Consider the following 25,397-nt stretch of genomic DNA (forward strand, 5'->3'; position numbering starts at 1 on the left):
GGTGCGTGAGATTGACGTGGACATGGTGCTGAGATTGACGTGGACACGGTGTGTGAGATTGACTTGGACACGGTGCGTGAGATTGGCTTGGACACAGTGCGAGAGATTGATGTGGACACGGTGCGTGAGATTGGCTTGGACACAGTGCGAGAGATTGATGTGGACACGGTGCATGAGATTGACATGCACATGGTGCGTGAGATTGACGTGGACATGGTGCGTGAGATTGACGTGGACATGGTGCGTGTGATTGACATGGACATTGTGCGTGACATTGGCATGGACATGGTGCGTGAGTTTGACGTGGACATGGTGCATGTGATTGACTTGGACACAGTGCAAGAGGTTGACATGAACACGGTGCGTGTGATTAATGTGGACATGGTGCGTGAGATTTACACGGACACGGAGCGTATGATTGACCTGGACACCGTGCATGTGATTGACATGGACGTGGTTCATGTGATTGACGTGGATACGGTGCATGTGATTGACCTGTACATGGTGCGTGAGATTGACGTGGACATGGTGTGTGTGATTGACGTGGATACAGTGCGTGTGATTGACCTGGACACGGTGCGTGAGATTGACGTGGCCATGGTACGTGAGATTGACGTGGCCACAGTGCGAGAGATTGACGTGGACACGGTGCGTAAGTTTGATAACTTACGTGAGATTGACGTGGACACAGTGCGTGAGATTGACGTGGACATGGTGCGTGTGATTGAAGTGTACATGGTGCGTGAGATTGACGTGGACATGGTGCGTGTGATTGAAGTGTACATGGTGTGTGAGATTGACGTGGACACGGTGCGTGAGATTGACATGGACATGATGCGTGAGACTGACATGGACATGGTGTGTGTAATTGACATGGACATGGTGCGTGAGATTGACGTGGACATGGTGCCTGTGATTGACATGGACATGGTGCGTGAGATTGATGTGGACATGGTGCATGTGATTGACATGGACATGGTGCATGTGATTGACGTGGACACAGTGCAAGAGGTTGACATGAACACGGTGCTTGTGATTGATGTGGACATGGTGCGTGAGATTTACGTGGACATGGAGCATATTATTGACCTGGATACAGAGCATGTGATTGACGTGGCGACAGTGCATGTGATTAACATGGACACAGTGCGTGAGTTTCACGTGGACACGGTGCTTGTGATTTACGTGGACATGGTGCGGGTGATTGATGTGGACACGGTGTGTGAGATTGACGTGGACACGGTGCGTGCGATTGACGTGGACATGGTGTGGGTGATTGACGTGGACACGGTGTGCGAGATTGACGTGGACAGGGTGTGCGAGATTGACGTGGACACGGTGCGCAGGATTGACGTGGACACGGTGCATGAGATTGAAGTGGAAATGGTGTGAAAGATTGACATTGTCAAGGTGCGTTTGATTGACATGGACACGGTGCGTGTGATTGACGTGGACATGGTGCGTGATATTGACGTGGACACGGTGCATGTGATTGATGTGGACACAGTGCGTGTGATTGATGTGGACACGGTGCATGAGATTTACGCGGACACAGTGCGTATGATTGACCTGGATACGGTGCATGTGATTGACGCAGACACGGTGTGTGTGATTGATGTGGAGATGGTGAGATATACGCGGACATGGTCCATGTGATTTACGTGTATACGTTTCATGTGATTTACACAGACACAGTGCGTGTGATTGACATGGACACGATGCGTGTGATTGACGTGGAAATGGTGTGAGGGATTGACGTGGACACAATGCACGTGATTGACTTGGACACCGTGCATGAGATTGACATGGACATGGTGCGTGAGATTGACATGGAGATGGTGCGTGAGATTGACGTGGCCATGGTGCATTTGTTTGATAAAGTGCGTGTGATTGGCGTGAACACGGTGCAAGAGATTGACATGAACACGGTGCGTGTGATTGATGTGGACATGGTGCGTGAGATTTACGAGGACACGGTGCGTATGATTGACCTGGATATGGAGCATGTGATTGACGTGGAGACGGTGCATGTGATTGACGTGGACGTGGTGCAGGTGATTGACGTAGACACAGTGTGCGAGATTGACGTGGAGATGGTGCAAGAGATTGACGTGGACACGGTGCATGAAATTGAAGTGGAGAGGGTGCAAGAGATTGACGTGAACACGGTGCATGAGATTGAAGTGGAGATGGTGCAAGAGATTGATGTGGACACGGTGCATGAGATTGAAGTGGAAACGGTGTGAAAGATTGACATGATCAATGTGCGTGTGATTGACATAGATAACGGTGTGAAAGATTGATGTGGACACGGTGCGTGTGATTGATGTGGATATGGTACGTGAGATTGAAGTGGACACGCTGTGAGAGATTGATGTGGACACGGTGTGTGTGATTGACATGGACACGGTGTGAGAGATTGACGTGGACACGCTGTGGGAGATTGACGTGGACACAGTGTGAGAGATTGACGTGGACACGGTGCATGTGATTGACGTGGACACGGTGCGTGTGATGGACGTGGATACGGTGCATGTGATTGACGTGAACACGGTGCATGAGATTGACGTGGACATAGTGCATCTGGTTGTCATGGACACAGTGCCTGTGGTTGATGTGGACACGGTGCATGTGATTGACGTGGCCACGGTGCATGTGATTGACATGGACACGGTGCATGTGATTGACGTGGCCACAGTGTGTGCGATTGACATGGACACGGTGGGTGTGATTGGCTGTGGACACGGTGTGTGAGAATGACGTGGACACGGTGCGTAAGATTGACGTGGACAGGTTGGGTGAGATTGACATAGAGACGGTGCGTGAGATTGACGTGGACACGGTGTGCAAGATTGACATGGACATGGTGGATGTCATTGACGTGGACATGGAGTGAGATTGATGTGGACACGGTGTGTGAGATTTACATGGACATGGTGGGTGTCATTGACATGGACACGGAGTGAGATTGACGTGGACACGGTGTGAGAGATTGACATGGACACAGTGGGTGTCATTGACGTGGACACGGAGTGAGATTGACGTGGACAGGGTGTGTGAGATTGACATGGACACAGTGGGTGTCATTGACGTGGACACGGAGTGAGATTGACGTGGACATGGTGCATGTGATTTACGTGGACACGCTGTGTGTGATTTACGTGGACACGCTGTGTGTGATTGATGTGGACATGGTGCGTCAGATTGACATGGACATGGTGTGCGAGATTGACGTGGACACGGTGGCTGTGGTTGACGTGGACATGGTGCCTGTGGTTGATGTGAATACGATGCCTGTGGTTGATGTGGACATGGTGTGTGTGATTGACATGGACACAGTGGGTGTGATTGACTTGGACACGGTGTGTGAGATTGACGTGGACACGGTGTGTGTGATTGACGTGGACGCGGTGTGTGTGATTGACTTGAACACGGTGCATCTGGTTGACGTGGAAATGGTGCCTGTGGTTGCTATGGACTCGGTGCCTATGGTTGACGTGGACACGGTGCGTGAGATTAACGTGGATGCGGTACATGAGATTGACGTGGACACGGTGCGTGAGATTGACGTGGACACGGTGCATGTGATTGACGTGGTCATGGTGTGCGAGATTGACGTGGAGATGGTGCATGAGATTGACATGGACACGGTGCCTGGTGTTGATGTCGACACGGTGCATGTGATTGACGTGTGCACGGTGCATAAGATTGACATGGACAGCGTGGATGAGATTGATGTGGACACGGTGCGTAAGATTGACGTGGACACAATGTGTTTGATTGACGTGGACACGGTGTGTGTGATTGACATGGACATGGTGTGCGAGATTGACATGGAGATGGTGTGTGAGAATGACGTGGATATGGTGCCTGGTGTTGATGTCGACACAGTGCATGTGATTGACGTGTGCACAGTGCATAAGATTGACATGGACAGTGTGGGTGAGATTGATGTGGACACGGTGTGTGTGATTGACATGGACATGGTGTAAGAGATTGACACGGACATGGTGCTTGTGATTGACATGGACATGGGGCGTGTGATTGACGTGGACATGGTGCGTGTGATTGACGTGGACACTGTGTGGGAGATTGATGTGGACACAGTCAATACATTACTTGTTATTTTGGAATAAAACGAAAATGTCTTTGGAATGTTTGATCAGCTCCATAATTTAAATAGCCTTGTCTTTATGGGGGAAATTTGGAACAGAGTATGAGTTCATATTTCACAAACATAGTGGAATAATATAGAATTCATTGACCTCAATATCAGTAATCAGTTTTGAAAAATTGTATTCTGGCCTTGGGTACCTTTCAACTGGAGCAAACCTCTGTAATAATGCTTGCATTCCTGGCTGGCAGCACAGAAAAATGATAGATGCAGAGAAAAAATTTATATTGAATTTACAGTGTGCAAAGACTTTGTTCATTTTAAGTCTGTCTCCATTTGTCTGGCCTTCCTGTCAATCTATCAGCAAATACAATGCATGTAGTCAGAACCTACAGTTAAGAGATTAATGTTACCACAACCTTTGAAAAAATATTATTTATAAATATCTGGGGAACAAGGTACCATGTTAATCTTAACAAAGCCCTCATTATTCCAGAGAAGACTAATATATTTTGAAAAAGATTCTGACTGAAATGTGATAAAGAAGGAAAAAACTCAACATCAAAAAAAGCCCCATGCATTGATACCATTGGGGTGATTTACATGCCTCTGCTGGAAGGGAACATTACCTCTGCAAGTCTCTTTGTCCCGCTTTCTCTCGGAGGACCGTGACTGAACCAGCAAAGTTAAATGGTCCCACCAAATCAACACGCGACCATTTTACTCTGTCCACAGGCAAGCTAACTGCTGGGTACAAAGAGATTATTCTGTATCGTATATTATATATTAAACAGTCATTAAGGGTGAAAGCTCTCAGATAAAAACACTTAATCCAGAATAACTGGAAGCTGAAAAGTGAAACCCAAATAAGAGAGCATTTTGTCCCATGTGAATGTTAAATAATTTCAGTTCAGAATCAATTACTGCTATGTTCAAAGTAGAATTCTCCGAGAGTTATATGAAAACAGAAAAGAAAGGGTCAATGTTCCAATCCAATTCTCATCTCATTCTTCACGTTTTGTCAACCATAACTTCCTCCCTTCCTGCACTCTGTCCCTTCCGCCGTCTCTCTCCGTCCCGCACTCTCCCTCCCAAATTCTCCCACTCCCGCAGGCTCTCTCGCTCCCAAACTCTCCCCCATCAGCAAACTCTCCCCCTCCCGCACACTCTCTCCCTCCCGCAGTCTATCCCCCTCCCGCAGTCTATCCCCCTCCCGCATTCTCTCCCCCTCCCGCATTCTCTCCCCCTTCCTCAGTGTCTCCCCCCCAGCACCCTCTCCCCCTCCCTCGCCCTCCCGCACCCTCGCCCGCTCCCACAGCCTCTCCCCCTCCCGTACTCTCCCTCCAAAACTCTCCCCCTCCCGCAGTCTCTGCCCCCCCAACACCCTGTCCCCCTCCCGCACCATCTATCACTCCCGCACCCTCTCCCCAGCCTACACCCTCTCCCCATCCCGCAGGCTCTCCCCCTCCTGCACTCTCTCCCTCATACAGACTCTCCCTCCCACTCCCGCACCCACACCCCCTTGCGCAGCCTCTACCCCTCCCACAGCCTTCCCCCTCCTGCACCCTTTCCCCCTCCTGCGCCCTTTCCCCCTCCGCACCCTCTCCCACTCCCGCGCCCTCTCCCACTCCCGCGCCCTCTCCCCCTCCCCTAGTCTCTCCCCCTAGCCAGCCTCTCCCACTCCCCCATTCTCTCCCCCTGCCCAGTCTCTCCCCCTCCCGCAACCATTCCCCCTCCCTCACCCTCTCTCCCCAGAAGTATCTCCCATTCCCGCATCCTCTCCCACTCCCGCATCCTCTACCCCTCCCGCAGCCGCTCACCCACTCACACCCCCTCCCCCAGACTCTCAACCTCCGGCTGTCTCTTCCCCTCCCCCACTCTCACCACCTCCCCCAGTCTCTCCCCCTCCCGCACACACTCCTCCTCCCGCAGTCTCTCCCCTCCTGCACCCTCTCCCCCTCTCACACCCTCTCCCCCTCCCACACCCTCTCCCCCTCCCGCACCCTCTCCCCATCCCGCACCCTCTCCCCATCCCGCACCCTCTCCCCATCCCGCACCCTCTCCCCCTCCCGCACCCTCTCCTCTGCCCGCAGCCTCTCCCCCTCCCGCAGCCTCTAACACTCCCACACTCTCTCCCCCTCCCGCGCTCTCTCCCCCTCTCACGCCCTCTCCCCCACCCCGGACCCTCTCCCTCTCCTGCACCGTCTCCCCCCCCCGCAGCCTCTCACACTCCCGCACCCTCTCCCCCTACCGCAGTCTCTCCCCCTCCCGCAGCCTCTTCCCCTCCCGCATTCTCTCCTCCTCCTGCACTCTCTCCCTCATACAGACTCTCCCTCCCACTCCTGCACCCACACCCCCTTGCGCAGCCTCTACCCCTCCCACAGCCTTCCCCCTCCTGCACCCTCTCCCCCTCCTGCGCCCTTTCCCCCTCCGCACCCTCTCCCCCTCCGCACCCTCTCCCACTCCGCACCCTCTCCCACTCCGCACCCTCTCCCCCTCCCCTAGTCTCTCCCCCTAGCCAGCCTCTCCCACTCCCCCATTCTCTCCCCCTCCCCAGTCTCTCCCCCTCCCGCAACCATTCCCCCTCCCTCACCCTCTCTCCCCAGAAGTCTCTCCCATTCCCGCACCTTCTCCCACTCCCGCACCCTCTACCCCTCCCGCAGCCGCTCACCCACTCACACCCCCTCCCCCAGACTCTCAACCTCCGGCTGTTTCTTCCCCTCCCCCACTCTCACCACCTCCCCCAGTCTCTACCCCTCCCGCAGTCTCTCCCGCTCCCATGCCATCTCCCCCTCCTGCACCCTCTCCCCCTCCTGCACACATTCCTCCTCCCGCACTCTCTCCTCCCGCAGCCTCTCCCCTTCCCGCTCCCTCCCCCCCCCGCACCCTCTCCCCCTCCCACACCCTCTCCCCCCCCCCGCACCCTCTCACCCTCCCGCACCCTCTCACCCTCCCGCACCCTCTCCCTCCCCCGCACCCTCTCCCCTCTCCCCCTCCCACACCCTCTCCCCCCCCCCGCACCCTCTCACCCTCCCGCACCCTCTCACCCTCCCGCACCCTCTCCCTCCCCCGCACCCTCTCCCCTCTCCCCCTCCCACACCCTCTCCCCCCCCGCACCCTCTCACCCTCCCGCACCCTCTCACCCTCCCACACCCTCTCCCCCCCCCGCACCCTCTCCCCCCCCGCACCCTCTCACCCTCCCGCACCCTCTCACCCTCCCACACCCTCTCCCCCCCCCGCACCCTCTCACCCTCCCGCACCCTCTCACCCTCCCGCACCCTCTCACCCTCCCTCGCCCTCTCCTCCTCCCTCGCCCTCTCCTCCTCCCGCACCATCTTCTCCTCCCGCGCCTTCTCCCCCTCCCGCGCCCTCTCCCTCTCCCGCACCCTCTCACCCTCCCGCACCATCTTCTCCTCCCTCGCCCTCTCCTCCTCCCGCGCCCTCTCCTCCTCCCTCGCCCTCTCCTCCTCCCTCGCCCTCTCACCCTCCCGCACCATCTTCTCCTCCCGCGCCCTCTCCCCCTCCCGCACCCTCTCCCCCACCCGTGCACTCATCCACTCCCGCACCCTCTACCCCTCCTGTAGCCGCTCACCCACTCACACCCCCTCCTCCAGTCTCTCCCCCTCACGCAGTCTCTCCCCCTCCCACACCCTTTCCCTCTCCCGCACACTCTCCCACTCCTGCACTCTCTCCCCCACCCATGCCCTCTCCTCCTCCCGCGCCCTCTCCCCCTCCCGCAGTCTCTCCCCCTCCCGCGACCTCTCCCCCTCCCTGAGCCTCTTCACCTCCCACACTCTCTCCCTCTCCCGCAGTCTCCGCCCCTCCTGCACTCACTCCCCCTCCCGAAGTCTCTGCCCCTCCTGCACTCTCTCCCCCTCCCACGCTATCTCCCCCTCCCAAGTTCTGCCTCCTGCCGTGCCCTCTCCCCCACTTGTGCCCTCTCCCCCCCACCCGGACCCTCTCCATCTCCCGCACCCTCTCCCCCGCCCCCGCAGTCTCTCGCCCTCCCGCAGTCACACCCCCTCCCACACCCTCTCCCCCACCGGCACCCTCTGCCCCTCCCGTGCCCTACCCCCCTCCCGCGCCATCTCCACCTCCCGCAGCTTCTCACCCTCCCGCACCCTCTCACCCTCCCGCACCCCCTCCCCCTCCTGCATTCCCTCCCACTACCACAGCCTGTCCCCTTCCTGTGCCCTCTGTCCCTCCTGCAGCCCCACCCCCTCCCACAGCCTCTCCCCCTCTCGCAGCCTCTTCCCCTCCTGCAGCCTCTTCCCCTCCTGCAGCCTCTACACCTCCCGCAGGCTCTCCCCCTCCTGCACCCCCAACCCCTCCCGCTGCCTTCCCCCTCCTGCACACTTTCCCCCTCATGCGCCCTCTCCCCCTCCTGCCGCCTCTTCCCATCCCACATTCCCTCCCCCTCCCACAGCCTGTCCCCTTCCCGCACCCTTCCCCTTCCTGCATCCTCTCCCCCTCCCGCAGTCTCTCCCCTTCCCGCAGTCTCTCCCCCTCCTGGGAACTCTGCCCCTCCCACGCTTTCTCCCCCTCCAGCACCCTCTCCCCCTCCCGCAGCCTCTCCCCCTCCCGCACCCTCTCCCTCTCCCGCAAACTTTCCTCTTCCCACGCCCTCTCCCCCACCCGCAGTCTCTCCCCCTCCCGCTCCCTTCCCCCTCCTGCAGTCTCTCCCCCTCCCTCACCCTCTCCACCCAGAAGTCTCTCCCCCCCCCGCAGCCTCTCCCGCTCACCCACTCACACCCCCTGCCCCAGTCTCTCCCCCTACCGCACCATCTCCCCTTCCTGTGCCCTCTCCCCCTCCCGCACCATCTCCCCCTCTCCCAGTCTCTCCCCCTCCCGCACCCACTCCCCCACCCCCAGTCTCTCCCTCTCACGCAGTCTCTCCCCCAACCGCACCATCTCCCCCTCCCGCGCACCCTACCACTCCCGCACCCTCTCCCCTTACCTCAGCCTCTCCCCCTCCCGCACCATCTCTCCCTCCCACAGTCTCTCCCCCTGTCGCGTCCTCTCCCACTCCCCCAGTCTCTCCCACTCCCCTGTCAATACCCCCACTGCACTCTTTCCCTCCTGCAGTCTCTACCTCGCCCTCCCGCACCCCCCAACCTCTCCCGCTCCCTTCCCCCTCCCGCAGTCTCTCCCCCTCCTGCAGTCTCTCCCCCCCCTCACCCTCTCCACCCAGAAGTCTCTCCCCCTCCCGCAGCCTCTTCCCATCCCCCATTCCCTCCCCCTCCCCCAGTCTCTCCCCCTCCCGCTGTCTCTCCCCCTCCCCCACGCTCACCACTCCCCCAGTCTCTACCCATCCCGCATCCACTACACCTCCCACAGTCTCTCCCCCACCCCGCGCCATCTCCCCCTCCTGTGCCCTCTCCCCCTCCCGCATCATCTCCCCCTCCCCCAGTCTCTCCCCCTCACGCAGTCTCTCCCCCAACCGCACCATCTCCGCCTCCCTCCCCCCCTCCCCCTCCCGTGCCCCCTACCCCTCCCGCACCCTTTCCCTCTCCCGCACACTCTCCCCTTCCCGCAGTCTCTCCCCCACACACGCCCTCTCCTCCTCCCGCAGCCTCTCCCCCTCCTGCAGTCTCTCCTCCTCCCGGGAACTCTGCCCCTTCCACGCCCTCTCCCTCTCCCGCAACCTTTACCCCTCACGCACCCTCTCCCCTTCCCGCAGTCTTTCCCCCTCCCATGCCCTCTCCCCCTCCCGCACATTCTTCCCCTTCCCCTCCCGCAGTCTCTCCCCCTGCCGCACCCTTCCCCCTCCCGCAGTCTCTCCCCCTCCCGCACCATCTCCCCCTCCTGTGCCCTCTCCCCCTCCCGCACCATCTCCCCCTCCCCCAGTCTCTCCCCCTCCCGCACCCAATCCCCCACCCCAAGTCTCTCCCTCTCACGCAGTCTCTCCCCCAACCACACCATCTCCCCCTCCCACACCCCCTACCACTCCCGCACCCTCTCCACTTCCCGGATCCTCTCCCCCTCCCGCGCCCTCTCCACCTTCTTCAGCCTCTCCCCCTCCTGCAGCATCTTCCCCTCCTGCAGCCTCTCCCCCTCCCACAGTCTCTCCCCCTCCCACAGCCTCTTTCCCTCCTGCACCATCTCCCCTTCCCACATCCTCTCCCACTCCCCCAGTCTCTCCCCCTCCCCTGTCAATATGCCCACTGCACTCTTTCCCTCCTGCAGTCTCTCCCTCCCCCTCCTGCACCCACTCCCCCTCCCACATTCCCTCCCCCTCCCACAGCCTGTCCCCTTCCCATGCCCTCTCCCCCTCCCGCAACCTTCCCCCTCCCGCTATCCTTTCCCCCTCCCGCTTCTCTCCCCCTCCCGCAGTCTCTCCCCCTCCCACAGTCTCTCCCCCGCCTGGGAACTCTGCCCCTCCCACGCCCTCTCCCCCTCCTGCACCCTCTCCCCCTCCCATACCCTCTCCTCCTCCCGTGCCCTCTCCCCTTCCCGCGCCCTCTCCCCCTCCCACAGTCTCTCCCCCTGCCACGTCCTCTCCCACTCCCCCAGTCTCTCCACCTCCCCTGTCAATACCCCCACTGCACTCTTTCCCTCCTGCAGTTTCTCCCTCCCCCTCCCTCATCCCCACGCCCTCCCACAGCCTCTATCCCTCCAGCACCCTCTCCCCCTCCAGCTCCCTCTCCCCCTCCCACAGCCTCTTCCCATCCCACATTCCCTCCCCCTCCCACAGCCTGTCCCCTTCCCGCTGACTCTCCCCTTCCTGCAGTCTCTCCCCCTCCTGGGAAACCTGCCCCTCCCACGCCCTCTCCCCCTCCAGCTCCCTCTCCACCTCCCGCACCCTCTCCCCCTCCCGCACCCTCTCCCCCTCCTGCAGTCTTTCCCCCTCCCGCAGACTTTTCACCTCCCACGCCCTGTCCCCCTGCCACGCCCTCTCCACCACTAGCACCCTCTCCCCCCCCAGACCCTCTCCCCCTCCCGTACCATCTCCCACTCCCGCAGCCTCTCCCACTCCCCCAGACTCTCCCCCTCCCCTGTCAATACCCCTACTGCACTCTCTCCCTCCCCCTCCCACATCGCCTCCCGCAGCCTGTCCCCTTCCCGCGTCCTCTCCCCCTCCCGCAGTCTCTCCCCCTCCCGCAGTCTCTCCCCCTCCCGCAGCCTGTCCCCTTCCCACATCCTCTCCCCCTCTGGCAGTCTCTCCCCTTCCCACGCACTCTCCCCCTCCCGCAACCTCTCCCTCTCCCGCACACTCTCCCACTCCCGCAGTCTCTCCCCCCCCGCGACCTCTCCCCCTCCCTGAGCCTCTTCACCTCCCGCACTCTCTCCCTCTCCCACAGTCTCTGCCCCTCCTGCACTCACTCCCCCTCCTGCACTCTCTCCCCGTCCCGCGCTCTCTCCCCCTCCCAAGTTCTGCCCCCTGCCGCGCCCTCTCCCCCACTAGTGCCCTCTCCCCCCACCCGGACCCTCTCCATCTCCCGCACCCTCTCCCCACCCCCCGCAGTCTCTCCCCTTCCTGCACCCCACCCCCTCCCACAGCCTCTACCCCTCCCGCACCCTCTGTCCCTCCCGCGCCCTCTCCACCTCCCGCAGCCTCTCCCCCTCCCGCGCCCTCTCCCTCTCCAGCACTATCTCCCCTTCCCGCGTCCTCTCCCACTCCCCCAGTCTCTCCCCCTCCCCTGTCAATATCCCCACTGCACTCTTTCCCTCCTGCAGTCTCTCCCTCCCCCTCCCGCACCCCATCCCCCTCCCACATTCCCTCCCCCTACCACAGCCTGTCCCCTTCCCATGCCCTCTCCCCCTCCCGCAACATTCCCCCTCCCACAGTCTCTCCCCCTCCCGGGAACTCTGCCCCTCCCACAGCCTCTACCCCTGCCACACCCTTTCCCCCACCCATGCCCTCTCCACCTCCCGCAGCCTCTCCCCCTCCCGCAGCCTTCCCCCTCCTGCACACTCTCCCCCTCCCGCATCCTCTCCCCCTCCCGCAGTCTCTCCCCTTCCCGCAGTCTCTCCCCCTCCTGCACACTCTCCCCCTCCCGCATCCTCTCCCCCTCCCGCAGTCTCTCCCACTCCTTGGAACTCTGCCGCCCCCACGCCCTCTCCCCCTCCCGCACCCTCTCCCTCTCCCGCAGTCTCTCCCCATCCCGCACCCTCTCCCCCTCCCGCAGTCTCTCCCCCTCCCGCACCATCTCCCCCTCCTGTGCCCTCTCCCCCTCCCGCACCATCTCCCCCTCCCCCAGTCTCTCCCCCTCCCGCACCCACTCCCCCACCCCAAGTCTCTCCCTCTCACGCAGTCTCTCCCCAACCACACCATCTCCCCCTCCCACACCCCCTACCACTCCCGCACCCTCTCCACTTCTCGGACCCTGTCCCCCTCCCGCGCCCTGCCCCCCTCCCACAGCCTCTCCCCCTTCCACAGCCTCTCCCCCTCCCGCAGCCTCTTCCCCACCCGTGCCCTCTCCCCCTCCCACAGCCTCTCCCCCTCCCGCAGCCTCTTCCCCACCTGCGCCCTCTCCCCCTCCCACAGTCTCTCCCCCTCCCGCGCCCTCACGCCCTCCCTCACCCTCTCCCTCTCCCGCAACCTATCCCATTCCCGCAGTCTTTCCCACTCCCATGCCCTCTCCCCCTCCCGCAGCATTTTCCCCTCCCGCAGTCTCTCCCCCTGCCGCGTCCTCTCCCCCTCCCGCACCCTCTCCCCCTCCCGCACTCTCCCACAGCCTCTCCCACTTCCACTGTCTCTCCCCCTCCCCCCACTCTCACCCCCAGCAACAGTCTCTCCCCCTCCTACTGTCTCTCCCCCTCCCCCACTCTCACCCAATCCCCCAGTCTCTCCCCCTCACTCAGTCTCTCCCCCACCCCCAGTCTCTACCCATCCCACACCCACTACCCCTCCCGCAGTCTCTCTCCCAACCGCACCCTCTCCCGCTCCCGCGCCCTATCCCCCCCACGCCGTCGCCTCCTCCCGCGCCCTTTCCCCATCCCGCAGCCTCTCCCCCTCCTGCAGCCTCTCCCCCTCCCACAGCCTCTCCCCCTCCCGCAGTCTCTCCCCCTCCCACACCCTCTTCCCCTCCCGCACCCTCTCCCCCTCCCGCACCCTCTCCCCCTCCCGCAGTCTCTCTCGCAACCGCACCCTCTCCCCCTCCCATGCCCTCTCCCCCTCCCGCACTCTCTCCCCCTCCCGCGCCCTCTCCCCCTCCCGCGCCCTCTCCTGCTCCCACGCTCTGTCCTCCTCCCGCACCCTCTCCCCCTCCCGCACCCTCTCCCCCTCCCGCAGTCTCTCTCGCAACCGCACCCTCTCCCCCTCCCATGCCCTCTCCCCCTCCCGCACTCTCTCCCCCTCCCGCACCCTCTCCCCCTCCCGCACTCTCTCCCCCTCCCGCGCTCTCTCCCCCTCCCACGCCCTCTCCCCCTCCCGCGCCTTTTCCCTATCTCGCAGCCGTACCCCCTCTCGCAGCCTCTCCCCCTCCTGCATCCTCTCCGCTTCCCACAGCCTCTCCCCCTCCCGCACTCTCTCCCCCTGCCGTGCCCTCTCCCCCTCCTGCACTCTCTCCCCCTCCCGCACCCTCTCCCCCTCCCGCACTCTCTCCCACTCCCGCGCCCTCTCACTCTCCCACACCCTCTCCCCTTCCCGCACCCTCTCCCCCTCCCGCTGTCTCTCCTCCTCCCGCGCCCTCTCCTCCTCCTGCAGGCTCTCCACCTCCTGCACTCTCTCCCTCATGCTGTCTCTCCAGCCCCGTCCCGCATCCCCAACCCCTCCCGCAGCCTCTCGCCATACCGCACCCACTCCCCTTCCGGCGCCCTCTCCCCCACACGAGCCCTCTCCCCCTCCCGCGGCTTCTCCCCTTCCCGCAACCATACCCCCTCCCGCAGTCACTCCCCGTCCTGCACTCTCTTCCCCTCCCGCACCCTCTCCTCCTCCCGCACCCTATCCCCATCCCGCACCCTCTCCCCCCCACAGTCTCTCCCCCACCCGCGCCCTCTCCCCCTCCCACACACTCTCCCGCTGTCTCTCCCCCTCCCCCCACTCTCACCCCCAGCAACAGTCTCTGCCCCTCCTGCTGTCTCTCCCACTCCCCCACTCTCACCCCCTTCCCCAGTCCCTCCACCTCCCCCAGTCTCTCCCCCTCCCCCAGTCTCTCCCCCTCCCCCAGTCTCTACCCATCCCGCAGTCTCTCTCCCAACCGCACCCTCTCCCGCTCCCGCGCCCTCTCCCCCCCCACGCCGTCGCCTCCTCCCGCGCCCTCTCCCCCTCCCGCACCCTCTTCCCCTCCCGCACCCTCTTCCCCTCCCGCAGCCTCTCCCCCCCCGCAACCTCTTCCCCTCCCGCAGCCTCTCCCCCTCCCGCAGCCTCTCCCCCTCCCGCAGCCTCTCCCCCTCCCGCAGCCTTTCCCCCTCCCGCAACCTCTCCCCCTCCCGCAACCTCTCCCCCTCCCGCAACCTCTCCCCCTGCCGCGCCCTCTCCCCCTCCCGCAGCCTCTCCTCCTCCCGTGCCCTCTCCCCCTCCCGCACCCTCCCCCCCACCCACGCCCTCTCCCCCTCCTTCGCCCTCTCCCCCCCCCACGCCGTCGCCTCCTCCCGCGCCCTCTCCCCCTCCCATGCCGTCTCCTCCTTCCGCGCCCTTTCCCCATCCCGCAGCCTCTCCCCTTCTCGCAGCCTCTCCCCTTCCCGCAGCCTCTCCCCTTCCCGCAGCCTCTCCCCTTCCCGCAGTCTCTCCCCCTCCCACACCTTCTCCCCTTCCCGCAGCCTCTCCCTTCCCGCAGTCTCTCCCCCTCCCACACCCTCTCCCCTTCCCGCAGTCTCTCCCCTTCCCGCAGCCTCTCCCCCTCCCGCACTCTCTCCCCCTGCTGCGCCCTCTCCCCCTCCCGCAGCCTCTCCCCCTCCCACAGCCTCGCCCCCTCCTGCAGTCTCTCCCCCTCCTGCACCCTCTTCCCCTCCCGCACCCTCCCCCCCACCCGTGCACTCTCCCCCTCCCGCACCCTCTCCCACTCCCGCAGCGTCTCCCACTCCCCCAGACTCTCCCTCTCCCCCAGTCTCTACCCATTCCACACCCACTACCCCTCCCGCAGTCTCTCTCCCAACCGCACCCTCTCCCCCTCCCACGCCGTCACCTCCTCCTGCGCCCTCTCCCCCTCCCGCGCTCTCTCCCCTTCCCACAGCCTCTCCCCCTCCCGCACTCTCTCCCCCTCCCGCGCCCTCTCCCGCTCCCACGCTCTGTCCTCCTCCCACGCCCTCTCCCCCTCCCACGCCTTTTCCCCATCCCGCAGCCTCTCCCCTTCCCACAGCCTCTCCCCCTCCCACAGCCTCTCCCCTCCCGCACTCTCTCCCCTTCCCGCACCCTCTCCCCCTCCCGCAGTCGCTCCCCCTCCCGCTGTCTCTCCTCCTCCCGTGCCCTCTCCCCCTCCCGCACCCTCTCCCCCTCCCGCAGTCGCTCCCCCTCCCGCTGTCTCTCCTCCTCCCGTGCCCTCTCCCCCTCCCACAGCCTCTCCCCTTCCCGCAGTCTCTCCTACTCCCGCGCCCTCTCACCCTCCCACACCCTCTCCCCTTCCCGCACCCTCTCCCCCTCCCGCAGTCTCTCCCCCTCCCCGTCTCTACCCCTACTGCACTCTCTCCCTCCTGCAGTCTCTCCCTCCCCCTCCTGCAACCCCTCCCCCTCCCACATCCCCTCCCCCTCCCACAGCCTGTCCCCCTCCTGCACCCTCTTCCCCTCCCACACCCTCTCCCCCTCCCGCACCCTCTCCCGCAGCCTCTCCCACTTCAGCTGTTTCTCCCCCTCCCCCCACTCTCACCCCCACCCACAGTCTCTCCCCCTCCTGCTGTCTCTCCCACTCCCCGACTCACCCCCTCCCCCAGTCTCTGCCCCTCTCCCAGTCCCTACCCATCCCACGCCCTCTCCCTCTCCCACGCTCTCTCCCCCTCCTGCGCATTCTCCCTCTCCCGTGCTGTCTCCCCCTCCCTCAACAACTACCCCTCCCGCAGTCTCTCCCCCAACCGCACCCTCTCCCCCTCCCGCGCCCTCTCGCCTTCCGGCGCCCTCTCCCCATCCCGCTCTCTCTCCCCTTCCCGCACCCTCTCCCCATCCCGCTCTCTCTCCCCTTCCCGCACCCTCTCCCCATCCCGCTCTCTCTCCATCTCCCGCGCCCTCTCCCTCTCCCCCAGTCTCTTCCCCTGCCGCTTCCTCTCCCACGCCCCCAGTCTCTCCCCCTCCCCTGTCTCTACCCCTACTGGACTCTCTCCCTCCTGCAGTCTCTCCCTCCCCCTCCCGCACTCCCTCCCCCTCCCACATCCCCTCCCCCTCCCACAGCGTGTCCCCTTCCCGTGCCCTCTCCCCCTCCCGCAGTCTCTCCCCCTCCCGCAGTCTCTCCCCCTCCCGCAGTCTCTCCCCCAACCGCATCATCTCCCCGTCCCATGACCCACCCCCTCCCGTGCCCTCTCCCCCTCCCGCACCCTGTCCCGCAGCCTCTCCCACTACCGCTGTCTCTCCCCCTCCCCCAACTCTCACCCCCTCCCACAGTCTCTCCACCTCCTGCTGTCTCTCCCACTCCCCCACTCTCACCCCATCCCCCAGTCTCTACCCCTCCCCCAGTCTCTCCCCCTCCCCCAGGCTCTACCCACCCACACCCACTACCCCTCCCGCAGTCTCTCCCCCAACCGCACCCTCTCCCCTCCCACGCTCACTCCCGCTCCCACGCCCTCTCCCCCTCACGTGCTCTCTCCCCCTCCCACGCCGTCTCCTCCTCCCACACTGTCTCCTCCTCCCGGCCCTCTGCTCCACCCGTGCCCCCACCCACTCCCGCGCCCTCTCCCCCTCCCGTGCCATCTCCTCCTCCCACGCCTCTCCTCCTCCCGCAGCCACTTCCCCCCCATGCCCTCTCGCCCTCCTGCAGCCTCTTCCCCTTCCCGCGCCCTCTCCCCATCCCGCTCTCTCTCACCCTCCCGCAGCCTCTTCCCCTTCCTGTGCCTTCTCCCCATCCTGCTCTCTGCACTTCCGCGCCCTCTCCCCCTCCCGCAGTCTCTCCCCCTCCCCTGTCTCGACCCCTACTGCACACTATCCCTCCTGCAGTCTCTCCCTCCCCACCCGCAACCCCTCCCCCTCCCACATCCTGTCCCCCTACTGCACCCTCTTCCCCTCCCACACCCTCTCCTCCTCCCACGCCCTCTCCCCCACCCATGCACTCTCCCCCTCCCGCACCCTCTCCCCCTCCCGCACCCTCTCCCGCAGCCTCTCCCATTTCAGCTGTCTCTCCCCCTCCCCCCACTCTCACCCCCACCCACAGTCTCTCCCCCTCCTGCTGTCTCTCCCACTCCCCCACTCACCACCTCCCCCAGTCTCTCCCCCTCCCCCAGTCTCTACCCATCCCACACCCACTACCCCTCCCGCAGTCTCTCCCCCAACCGCACCCTCTCCCCCTCCCACGCCCTCTCCCGCTCCCACGCTCTCTCCCCCTCCCGTGCATTCTCCCCCTCCCGTGGTGTCTCCCCCTCCCTCACCCACTACCCCTCCCGCAGTCTCTCCCCCAACCGCTCCCTCTCCCCCTCCCGCGCTCTCTCCCTTTCCCGCGCCCTCTTCCCTTCCGGCACCCTCTCGGCACCCCGCTCTCTCTCCCCCTACCGCTCTTTCTCCCCCTCCCGCAGCCTCTTCCCCTCCCGTGCCCTCACCCCCTCCCGCACCATCTCCCCTTCCCGCACCCTCTCCCTCTCCCCCAGTCTCTCCCCCTGCCGCTTCCTCTCCCACTCCCCCAGTCTCTCCCCCTCCCCTGTCTCTACCCCTACTGGACTCTTTCCCTCCTGCAGTCTCTCCCTCCCCCTCCCGCACACCCTCCCACTCCCACAATCCCTCCCCCTCCCACAGCCTGTCCCCTTCCCGTGCCCTCTCCCCCTCCCGCAGTCTCTCCCCCTCCCGCCGTCTCTCCCCCTCCCGGGAACTCTGCCCCTCCCACTCCCACTCCCTCCCCCGCAACCTCTCCCCCTCCCGCACCCTCTCCCTCTCCCTCTCCCGCACCCTCTACCCCTCCCGCAGCCTCTCCCCCTCCCGCAGTCTCTCCCCCTCCTGCAGACTCTCCCCATCCTGGGAACTCTGCCCCTCCCACGACCTCTCCCTCTCCCGCAACCTCTCCCCCTCACACACCCTCTCCCCCTGCAGCCTGTCCCCCTCCTGCAGCCTCTATGCCTCCTGCAGCCTCTCCCCCTGCAGCCTCTCCCCCTCCCGCAGCCTCTCCCTCTCCCTCTCCCGCTTTCTATCCCCCTCCCGCAGCCTCTCCCCCTTCCGCTGTCTCTCCCCACCCCCCACTCACACCTCCTGCCCCAGTCTCTCCCACTCCCGCTGTCTCTCCCCCGCCCCCAATCTCACCCCCTCCTGCTGTCTCTCCCCCTCCCTCAGTCTCTCACCGTCTCCCAGTCTCTCCCCCTCCCACAGTCTCTCCCCCAACCGCACCATCTCCCCGTCCCGCGACCCACCCCCTCCCGCACCCTGTCCCGCAGCCTCTCCCACTTCCACTGTCTCTCCCCCTCCCCCCACTCTCAACGCCTCCCACAGTCTCTCCACCTCCTGCTGTCTCTCCCACTCCCCCATTCTCACCCCCTCCCCCAGTCTCTATCCCTCCCCCAGTGTCTCCCCCTCCCCCCATTTCTACCCACCCACACCCACTGCCCCTCCCGCAGTCTCTCCCCCAACCGCACCCTCTCCCCCTCCCGTGCCCTCTCCCCCTCCCATGCCTGTCCTCCTCCCGTAGCCTCTTCCCCCCCCGTGCCCTCTCGCCCTCCCGCACCATCTCCCCTTCCCGCGCCCTCTCCCCATCTCGCTCTCTCCCCCTCCCGCTCTCTCTCACCCTCCCGCAGCCTCTTACCCCCGCACCCTCTCCCCCTCCCGCACCATCTCCCCTTCCCACGCCTTCTCCCCATCTCGCTCTCTCTGCCCCTGCCGCGTCCTCTCCCACTCCTGCAGTCTCTCCCCCTCCCCTAGTCCTTCCCCCAGCCAGCCTCTCCCACTCCCACAGTCTCTCCCCCTCCCTTGTCTCTACCCCTACTGCACTCTCTCCCTCCTGCAGTCTCTCCCTCCCCCTCCCGCAACCCCTCCCCCTCCCACATCCCCTCCCCCTCCCACATACCTGGCCCCCTCCTGCACCCTCTTCCCCTCCCGCACCCTCTCCTCCTCCCACACCCTCTCCCCCTCCCGCAGCCTCTCCACCCCAGCAGTCTCTCCCCCACCCGCACCCTCTCCTCCTCCCATGCCCTCTCCCCCTCCCGCACCCTCTTCCACAGTCTCTCCCACTTCAGCTGTCTCTCCCCCCCCAACCGCACCATCTCCCCGTCCCGCAACCCACCCCGTCCCGCGCTCTCTCCCCCTCCCGCACCCTGTCCCACAGCCTCTCCCACTTCCGCTGTCTCACCCCCTCCCCCAGTCTCTCCCATTCCCCCACTCTCACCCCCTCCCCCAGTCTCTCCCACTCCCCCAGTCTCTATCCATCCCACACCCACTACCCCTCCCGCAGTCTCTCCCCCAACCGCACTCTCTCCCCCACCCAAGCCCTCTCCCGCTCCCACGCTCTCTCCCCCTCCCGCGCATTCTCCCCCTCCCGCGCCCTCTCGCCCTCCCATGCTGTCTCCTACTCCTGCGCCCTCTCCCACGCTGTGCCGTCTCCTCCTCCCGCAGTCTCTTACCCCCCGCGCACTCTCGCCCTCCCGCACCATCACCCCTTCCCGCTCCCTCTCCCCATCCCGCACCATCTCCCCTTCCCGCGCCATCTCCCCCTCCACCAGTCTCTCCCCCTGCCGCGTCCTCTCCCACTCCTGCAGTCTCTCCCCCTCCCCTAGTCCCTCCCCCTAGCCGCTTCCTCTCCCACTCCCCCAGTCTCTCCCCCTCCCTTGTCTCTACCCCTACTGCACTCTCTCCCTCCTGCAGTCTCTCCGTCCCCTCCTGCAACCCCTCCCCCTCCCACATCCCCTCCCCCTCCCACAGCCTGTCCCCTTCCCATGCCCTCTCCCCCTCCCGCTACCTTCCCCCTCCCGCATCCTCTCCCCCACCCGCTTCTCTCCCCCTCCCACAGTCTCTCCCCCTCCCGCCACTCTCACCTCCTCCCCCAGTCTCTTCCCCTCCCCCAGTCTCTCCCCCTCCCCCTGACTCTACCCATCCCACACACACTACCCCTCCCGCAGTCTCTCCCCCAACCGCATCATCTCCCCCTCCCGCGCCCTGTCCCACACGTGTACACTCTCCCCCTCCCGCATCCTCTCCCACTCCCGAAGTCTCTCCCCCTCCCGCAGCCTCTCCCCCTCCCGCATCCTCTCCCACTCCCGAAGTCTCTCCCCCTCCCGCAGTTTCTCCCCCTCCCGCAGCATCTCCCTCTCCCGCAGCCTCTCCCCCTCCCGCACCCTCTCCCTCTCCCGTAACTTCTCCCCCTCCCGCAGTCTTTCCCACTCCCGCAGCCTCCTCCCCTCCCACACCCTCTCGCTCTCCCAGATCCTGTTCCCCTCCCGCAGCCTCTCCAACTTCCGCTGTCTCTCCCCCTCCCCCACTCACACTTCCTGCCCCAGTCTCTCCCCCTCCCGCTGTCTCTCCCCTCCCCCAATCTCACCCCCTCCCGCTGTCTGTCCCCCTCTCTCAGTCTCTCACCCTCTCCCAGTCTCTCCCCCTCCCGCAGTCTCTTCCCCAACCGCACCATCTCCCCGTCCCGTGACCCACCCCCTCCCGCACCCTCTCCCGCAGCCTCTCCAATTTCCGCTGTCTCTCCCCCTCCCTCCAATCTCACCCCCTCCCACAGTCTCTCCCCCTCCTGCTGTCTCTTCCACTCCCCCACTCTCACCCCCTCCCCCAGTCTCTACCTCTCCTCCAGTCTCTCCCCCTCCCCCAGTTTCTACCCATCCCACACCCACTACCCCTCCCGCAGTCTCTCCCCCAACCGCACCCTCTCCCCCTCCGACACCTACTCCCGCTCCCACGCCCTCTCCCCCTCACGCGCTCTCTCCCCCTCCCGCGCCCTCTCCTCCTCCCACGCCGTCTCTTCCTCCCGCTGTCTCACCCTCCCGCAGCCTCTTCCCCCGCGCCCTCTTGCCCTCCCGCACCATCACCCCTTCCCGAGCCCTCTCCCCATCCCGCGCCCTCTCCCCCTCCCGCAGTCTCTCTCCCTCCCCTAGTCCTTCCCCCTAGCCAGCCTCTCCCACTCCCCCAGTCTCTCCCCCTCCCCGTCTCTACCCCTACTGCACTCTCTCCCTCCTGCAGTCTCTCCCTCCCCCTTTCACATCCCCTCGCCCTCCCACAGCCTGTCCCCTTCCCATGCCCTCTCCGCCTCCCGCATCCTCTCCCCCTCCCGCTTCTCTCCCCCTCCCGAAGTCTCTCCCCCTCTCGGGAACTCTGCCCCTCCCTCACCCTCTCCCCCTCCCATGCCCCCTCCCTCTCCCGTGCCCCCTACCCTTCCCACACCCTCTCCCCCTCCCGCGCCCCCTACCCCTCCCGCGCCCCCTACCCTTCCCACCCTCTCCCCCCTCCTTCCACCCTCCCCTCCTGCACCCTCTCCCCTTCCCGCACCCTCTCCCCTTCCCGCACCCTCTCCCCCTCCCGCACCCTCTCCCCCTCCCGCACCCTCTCCCCCTCCCGCACAATTTCCCTTCCCGCTCCCACTCCCCCTCTCGCACCCTCTCCCCCACTTGCTCGATCTCGCCCCCCCCCCGGACCCTCTCCCCCTCCCGCACCCTCTCCCCCCCGGCAATCTGTCCCCCTCACGCAGCATCTCCTATTCCCGCAGTCTCTCCCACTCCCCCAGTCTCTCCCCCTCCCCAGACTCTCCCCCTCACCAGTCTCTCCCCCTCCTGCAGTCTCTCCCCTTCCGCTGTCCCGCCCCCTCCCCCACCCTCACCCCCTTCCCCAGTCTCTCCCGCTCCCGCAGCATCTCCTCCTCCCTCAGCCTCTACCCCTCCCGCGCTCTCTCCCCCTCCCACGTTCTCACCCCCTCCCACGCCCTCTCCCCCACTAGCGCCCTCTCCCCCCCCGGACCCTCTCCCCTTCCCGCACCGTCTCCCTCTCCCCAACCTCTCACCCTCTTGCACCCTCTCCCCCTCCTGCAGTCTCTCCCTCCCCCTCCCGCACCCCCACCCCTTCCACAGCCGCTATGCCTCCCGCACCCTCTCCCCTTCCCACTCCCTCTCCCCCTCCCGCAGTCCCTCCCCCACCCGCACACTCTCACCCTCCCTCAGCCTCTTCCCCTCCCTCAGCCTCTTCCCCTCTCACACCCTCTCCCCCGCCCGCAGTCTCTCCCCCACCCGCGCCCTCTCCCCCTCCCGCACACTCTCACTTTCCCGCACACTCTCCTCCTCCCGCTGTGTCTCCCTCCCCCTCCCACAGCCTCCCACTCACGCACCCTCTCACTTTCCCGCACACTCTCCTCCTCCCGCACCCTCTCCCCCTCCCGCGCCCTCTCCCCCTCCCACACCCCATCCCCCTCCCGCAGTCTCTCCTTCCCCCTCCAGCACCCTCTCCCCCTCCCGCAGCCTCTTCCCCTCCCACACCCTCTTCCCTTCCCGCACCCTCTCACCCTCCCACACCCTCTCCTCCTCCCGCATCCTCTCACCCTCCCACACCCTCTCCCCATCCCACACCCTCTCCTCCTCCCGCACCCTCTCCCCCTCCCGCACCCTCTCACTTTCCCGCACACTCTCCTCCTCCCGCACCCTCTCCCCCTCCCGCGCCCTCTCCTCCTCCCACACCCCATCCCCCTCCCGCAGTCTCTCCTTCCCCCTCCCACACCCTCTCCCCTTCCCGCACACTCTCCCCCCCCACACCATCTCCCCTTCGCTCACCCTCTCCCGTTCCCTCACCCACTCCCCCTCCCGCACCCCTTCCCCTCCCGCGCCCTCTCCCCATCCCGCTCTCTCTCCCATCCTGCACCCTCTCCTCCTCCCGCGCCCTCTCCCCATCCTGCAGTCTCTCCCTCCCCCTCCCGCACCCCCACCCACACCTACAGCCTCTAACCCCCACGCACCCTCTCCCCCTCCTGCACTCTCTGTCCCTCCCGCGATCTCTCCCCCTCCCGCGCCCTCTGCCCTACAATTGCCCTCTCCCCCCCCGGACACCCTCTTCCCCTCCCATGAGCTTTCTCCCTCCCGCAGTCTCTAACCCCCCCCCGCAGCCTTCCCCCTCCCGCAGTTTCACCCCCTCCCGCAGCCTCTCCCCCTCCCGCAGCCTCTCCCCCTCCCGCAATCTCTCCCCGACCGCACCATCTACCCCTCCCGCACCCCCTCCCCCTCCCGCACCCCCTCCCCCTCCCACACCCGCTCCCCCTCCCGCACTCTACCCCTTCCCGCTCCCTCTCCCCCTCCTGCAGTCTCTCAACCACCCCCAGTCTCTCCCCCTCCCCAGTCTCTCCCCCTCCCCAGTCTCTGCCCCTCACCAGTCTCTCCCCCTCCCCAGTCTCTCCCCCTCCCCAGTCTCTCCCCCTCCCCAGTCTCTCCCCCTCCCCAGTCTCTCCCCCTCCCCAGTCTCTCCCCCTCCACAGTCTCTCCCCCTCCCCAGTCTCTGCCCCTCACCAGTCTCTCCCCCACCCATGCCCTCCCCCCTCCCGCACCCTCTCACCCTCCCACACCCTCTTCCCTTCCCGCAGCCTCTACCCCCACCCGCAGCCTCTCCCCCTCCTGCACCTCTTCCCCTCCCGCAGTCTCTCCCCCACCCGCAGCCTCTCCCCCTCCTGCACCTCTTCCCCTCCCGCAGCCTCTACCCCCACCCGCAGCCTCTCCCTGTCCTGCACCATCTCCCCTACCCACACCCTCTCCCCCTCCCACACACTCTCCCCCCACACCATCTCCCCTTCCCGCACCCTCTCCCATTCCCTCACCCTCTCCCCCTCCCGCGCCCTCTCACTATCCCGCGCCCTCTCCCCTTCCTGCTCTCTCTCCCATCCCGCACACTGTCCCCCTCCCTCACCCACTCCCCATTCCGCAATCACTCGCCTTCCGGCACCGTCTCCCCCTCCCGCAGTCTCTTCCCCTCTCGCAGCCTCTCCCCCTTCTGCTGTCCCTCCCCTCCCCCACTCTCACCCCCTCCCCCAGTCTCTCCCCCTCCCAGAGTCTCTCCCCGACCGCACCATCTACCGCTCCCGCACCCCCTCCCCCTCCCGCACCCCCTCCCCCTCCCGCGCCCTCTCCCCCTCCCGCAGCCTCTCCCCCTCCCACACTCTACCCCTTCCGCTCCCTCTCCCCCTCCTGAGCCCTCTCCCCTTCCCACAGTCTCTCCTCCCGCAGCCTCTCCTCCTCCCGTGCCCTCTCCCCCTCCTGCAGTCTCTCCCACTCCCCCAGTCTCTCCCCCTCCCGCAGTCTCTACCCCTCCCACGCCCTCTACCCCACTATTGCCCTCTCCCCCCCTGGACACCCTCACCCCCTCCCACGGCCTTTCTCCCACCCGCAGTCTCTAACCCACCCCCGCAGCCTTCCCCCTCCCACACCTTCTCCCCCCCGCACCCTCTCCCCTTCCTGCACCGTCTCCTGCTTCCGCACCCTCTCCCTCCCCCGCACCCTCTCCCCCTCCCGCAGCATCTTCCCCTCCGGCAGTCTCTCCCCCTCCCGCAGCCTCTCCCCCTCCCGCAGTCTCCCCAAGACTGCACCATCTACCCCTCCCGCACCCCCTCCCCCTCCCATGCCCTCTCCCCCTCCTGAGCCCTCTCCCCTTCCCGCTCCCTCTCCCCCTCGTGCAGTCTCTCCCACTCCCCCAGTCTCTCCCCCTCCTGCAATCTCTCCCCCTCCTGCAGTCTCTCCCCATCCTGCACCCTCTCCTCCTGCCGCGCCCTCTCCCACTCCACCAGTCTCTCCCCCTCACCAGTCTCTGCCCCTCACCAGTCTCTCCCCCTCCTGCAGTCTCTCCCCCTCCTGCAGTCTCTCCCCATCCTGCACCCTCTCCTCCTGCCGCGCCCTCTCCCACTCCACCAGTCTCTCCCCCTCACCAGTCTCTGCCCCTCACCAGTCTCTCCCCCTCCTGCAATCTCTCCCCCTCCTGCAGTCTCTCCCCATCCTGCACCCTCTCCTCCTGCCGCGCCCTCTCCCACTCCACCAGTCTCTCCCCCTCACCAGTCTCTGCCCCTCACCAGTCTCTCCCCCTCCTGCAGTCTCTCCCCATCCTGCACCCTCTCCTCCTGCCGCGCCCTCTCCCACTCCACCAGTCTCTCCCCCTCACCAGTCTCTGCCCCTCACCAGTCTCTCCCCCTCCTGCAGTCTCTCCCCCTCCTGCAGTCTCTCCCCATCCTGCACCCTCTCCTCCTGCCGCGCCCTCTCCCCCTCCTGCAGTCTCTCCCTCCCCCTCCCGCACCCCCACCCACACCTACAGCCTCTAACCCCCACGCACCCT

General features: G+C 65.3%; 1 protein-coding gene across 1 annotated transcript in view; it reads left to right on the forward strand.

The window, feature by feature from the left end:
- Positions 1-3,599: 3,599 nt before the first annotated feature.
- Positions 3,600-25,397, forward strand: part of LOC121276782 (ADAMTS-like protein 1) — a 128,350-nt gene continuing 106,552 nt past the window's right edge. The window contains exon 1 of the mRNA XM_041185327.1: positions 3,600-3,942. Coding sequence (XP_041041261.1) covers positions 3,600-3,942 — 343 coding nt within the window. The remainder of the gene's footprint in view (positions 3,943-25,397) is intronic.

Source organism: Carcharodon carcharias, chromosome 4, assembly GCF_017639515.1.
Source record: "Carcharodon carcharias isolate sCarCar2 chromosome 4, sCarCar2.pri, whole genome shotgun sequence".
Lineage (NCBI taxonomy): Eukaryota > Metazoa > Chordata > Chondrichthyes > Lamniformes > Lamnidae > Carcharodon > Carcharodon carcharias.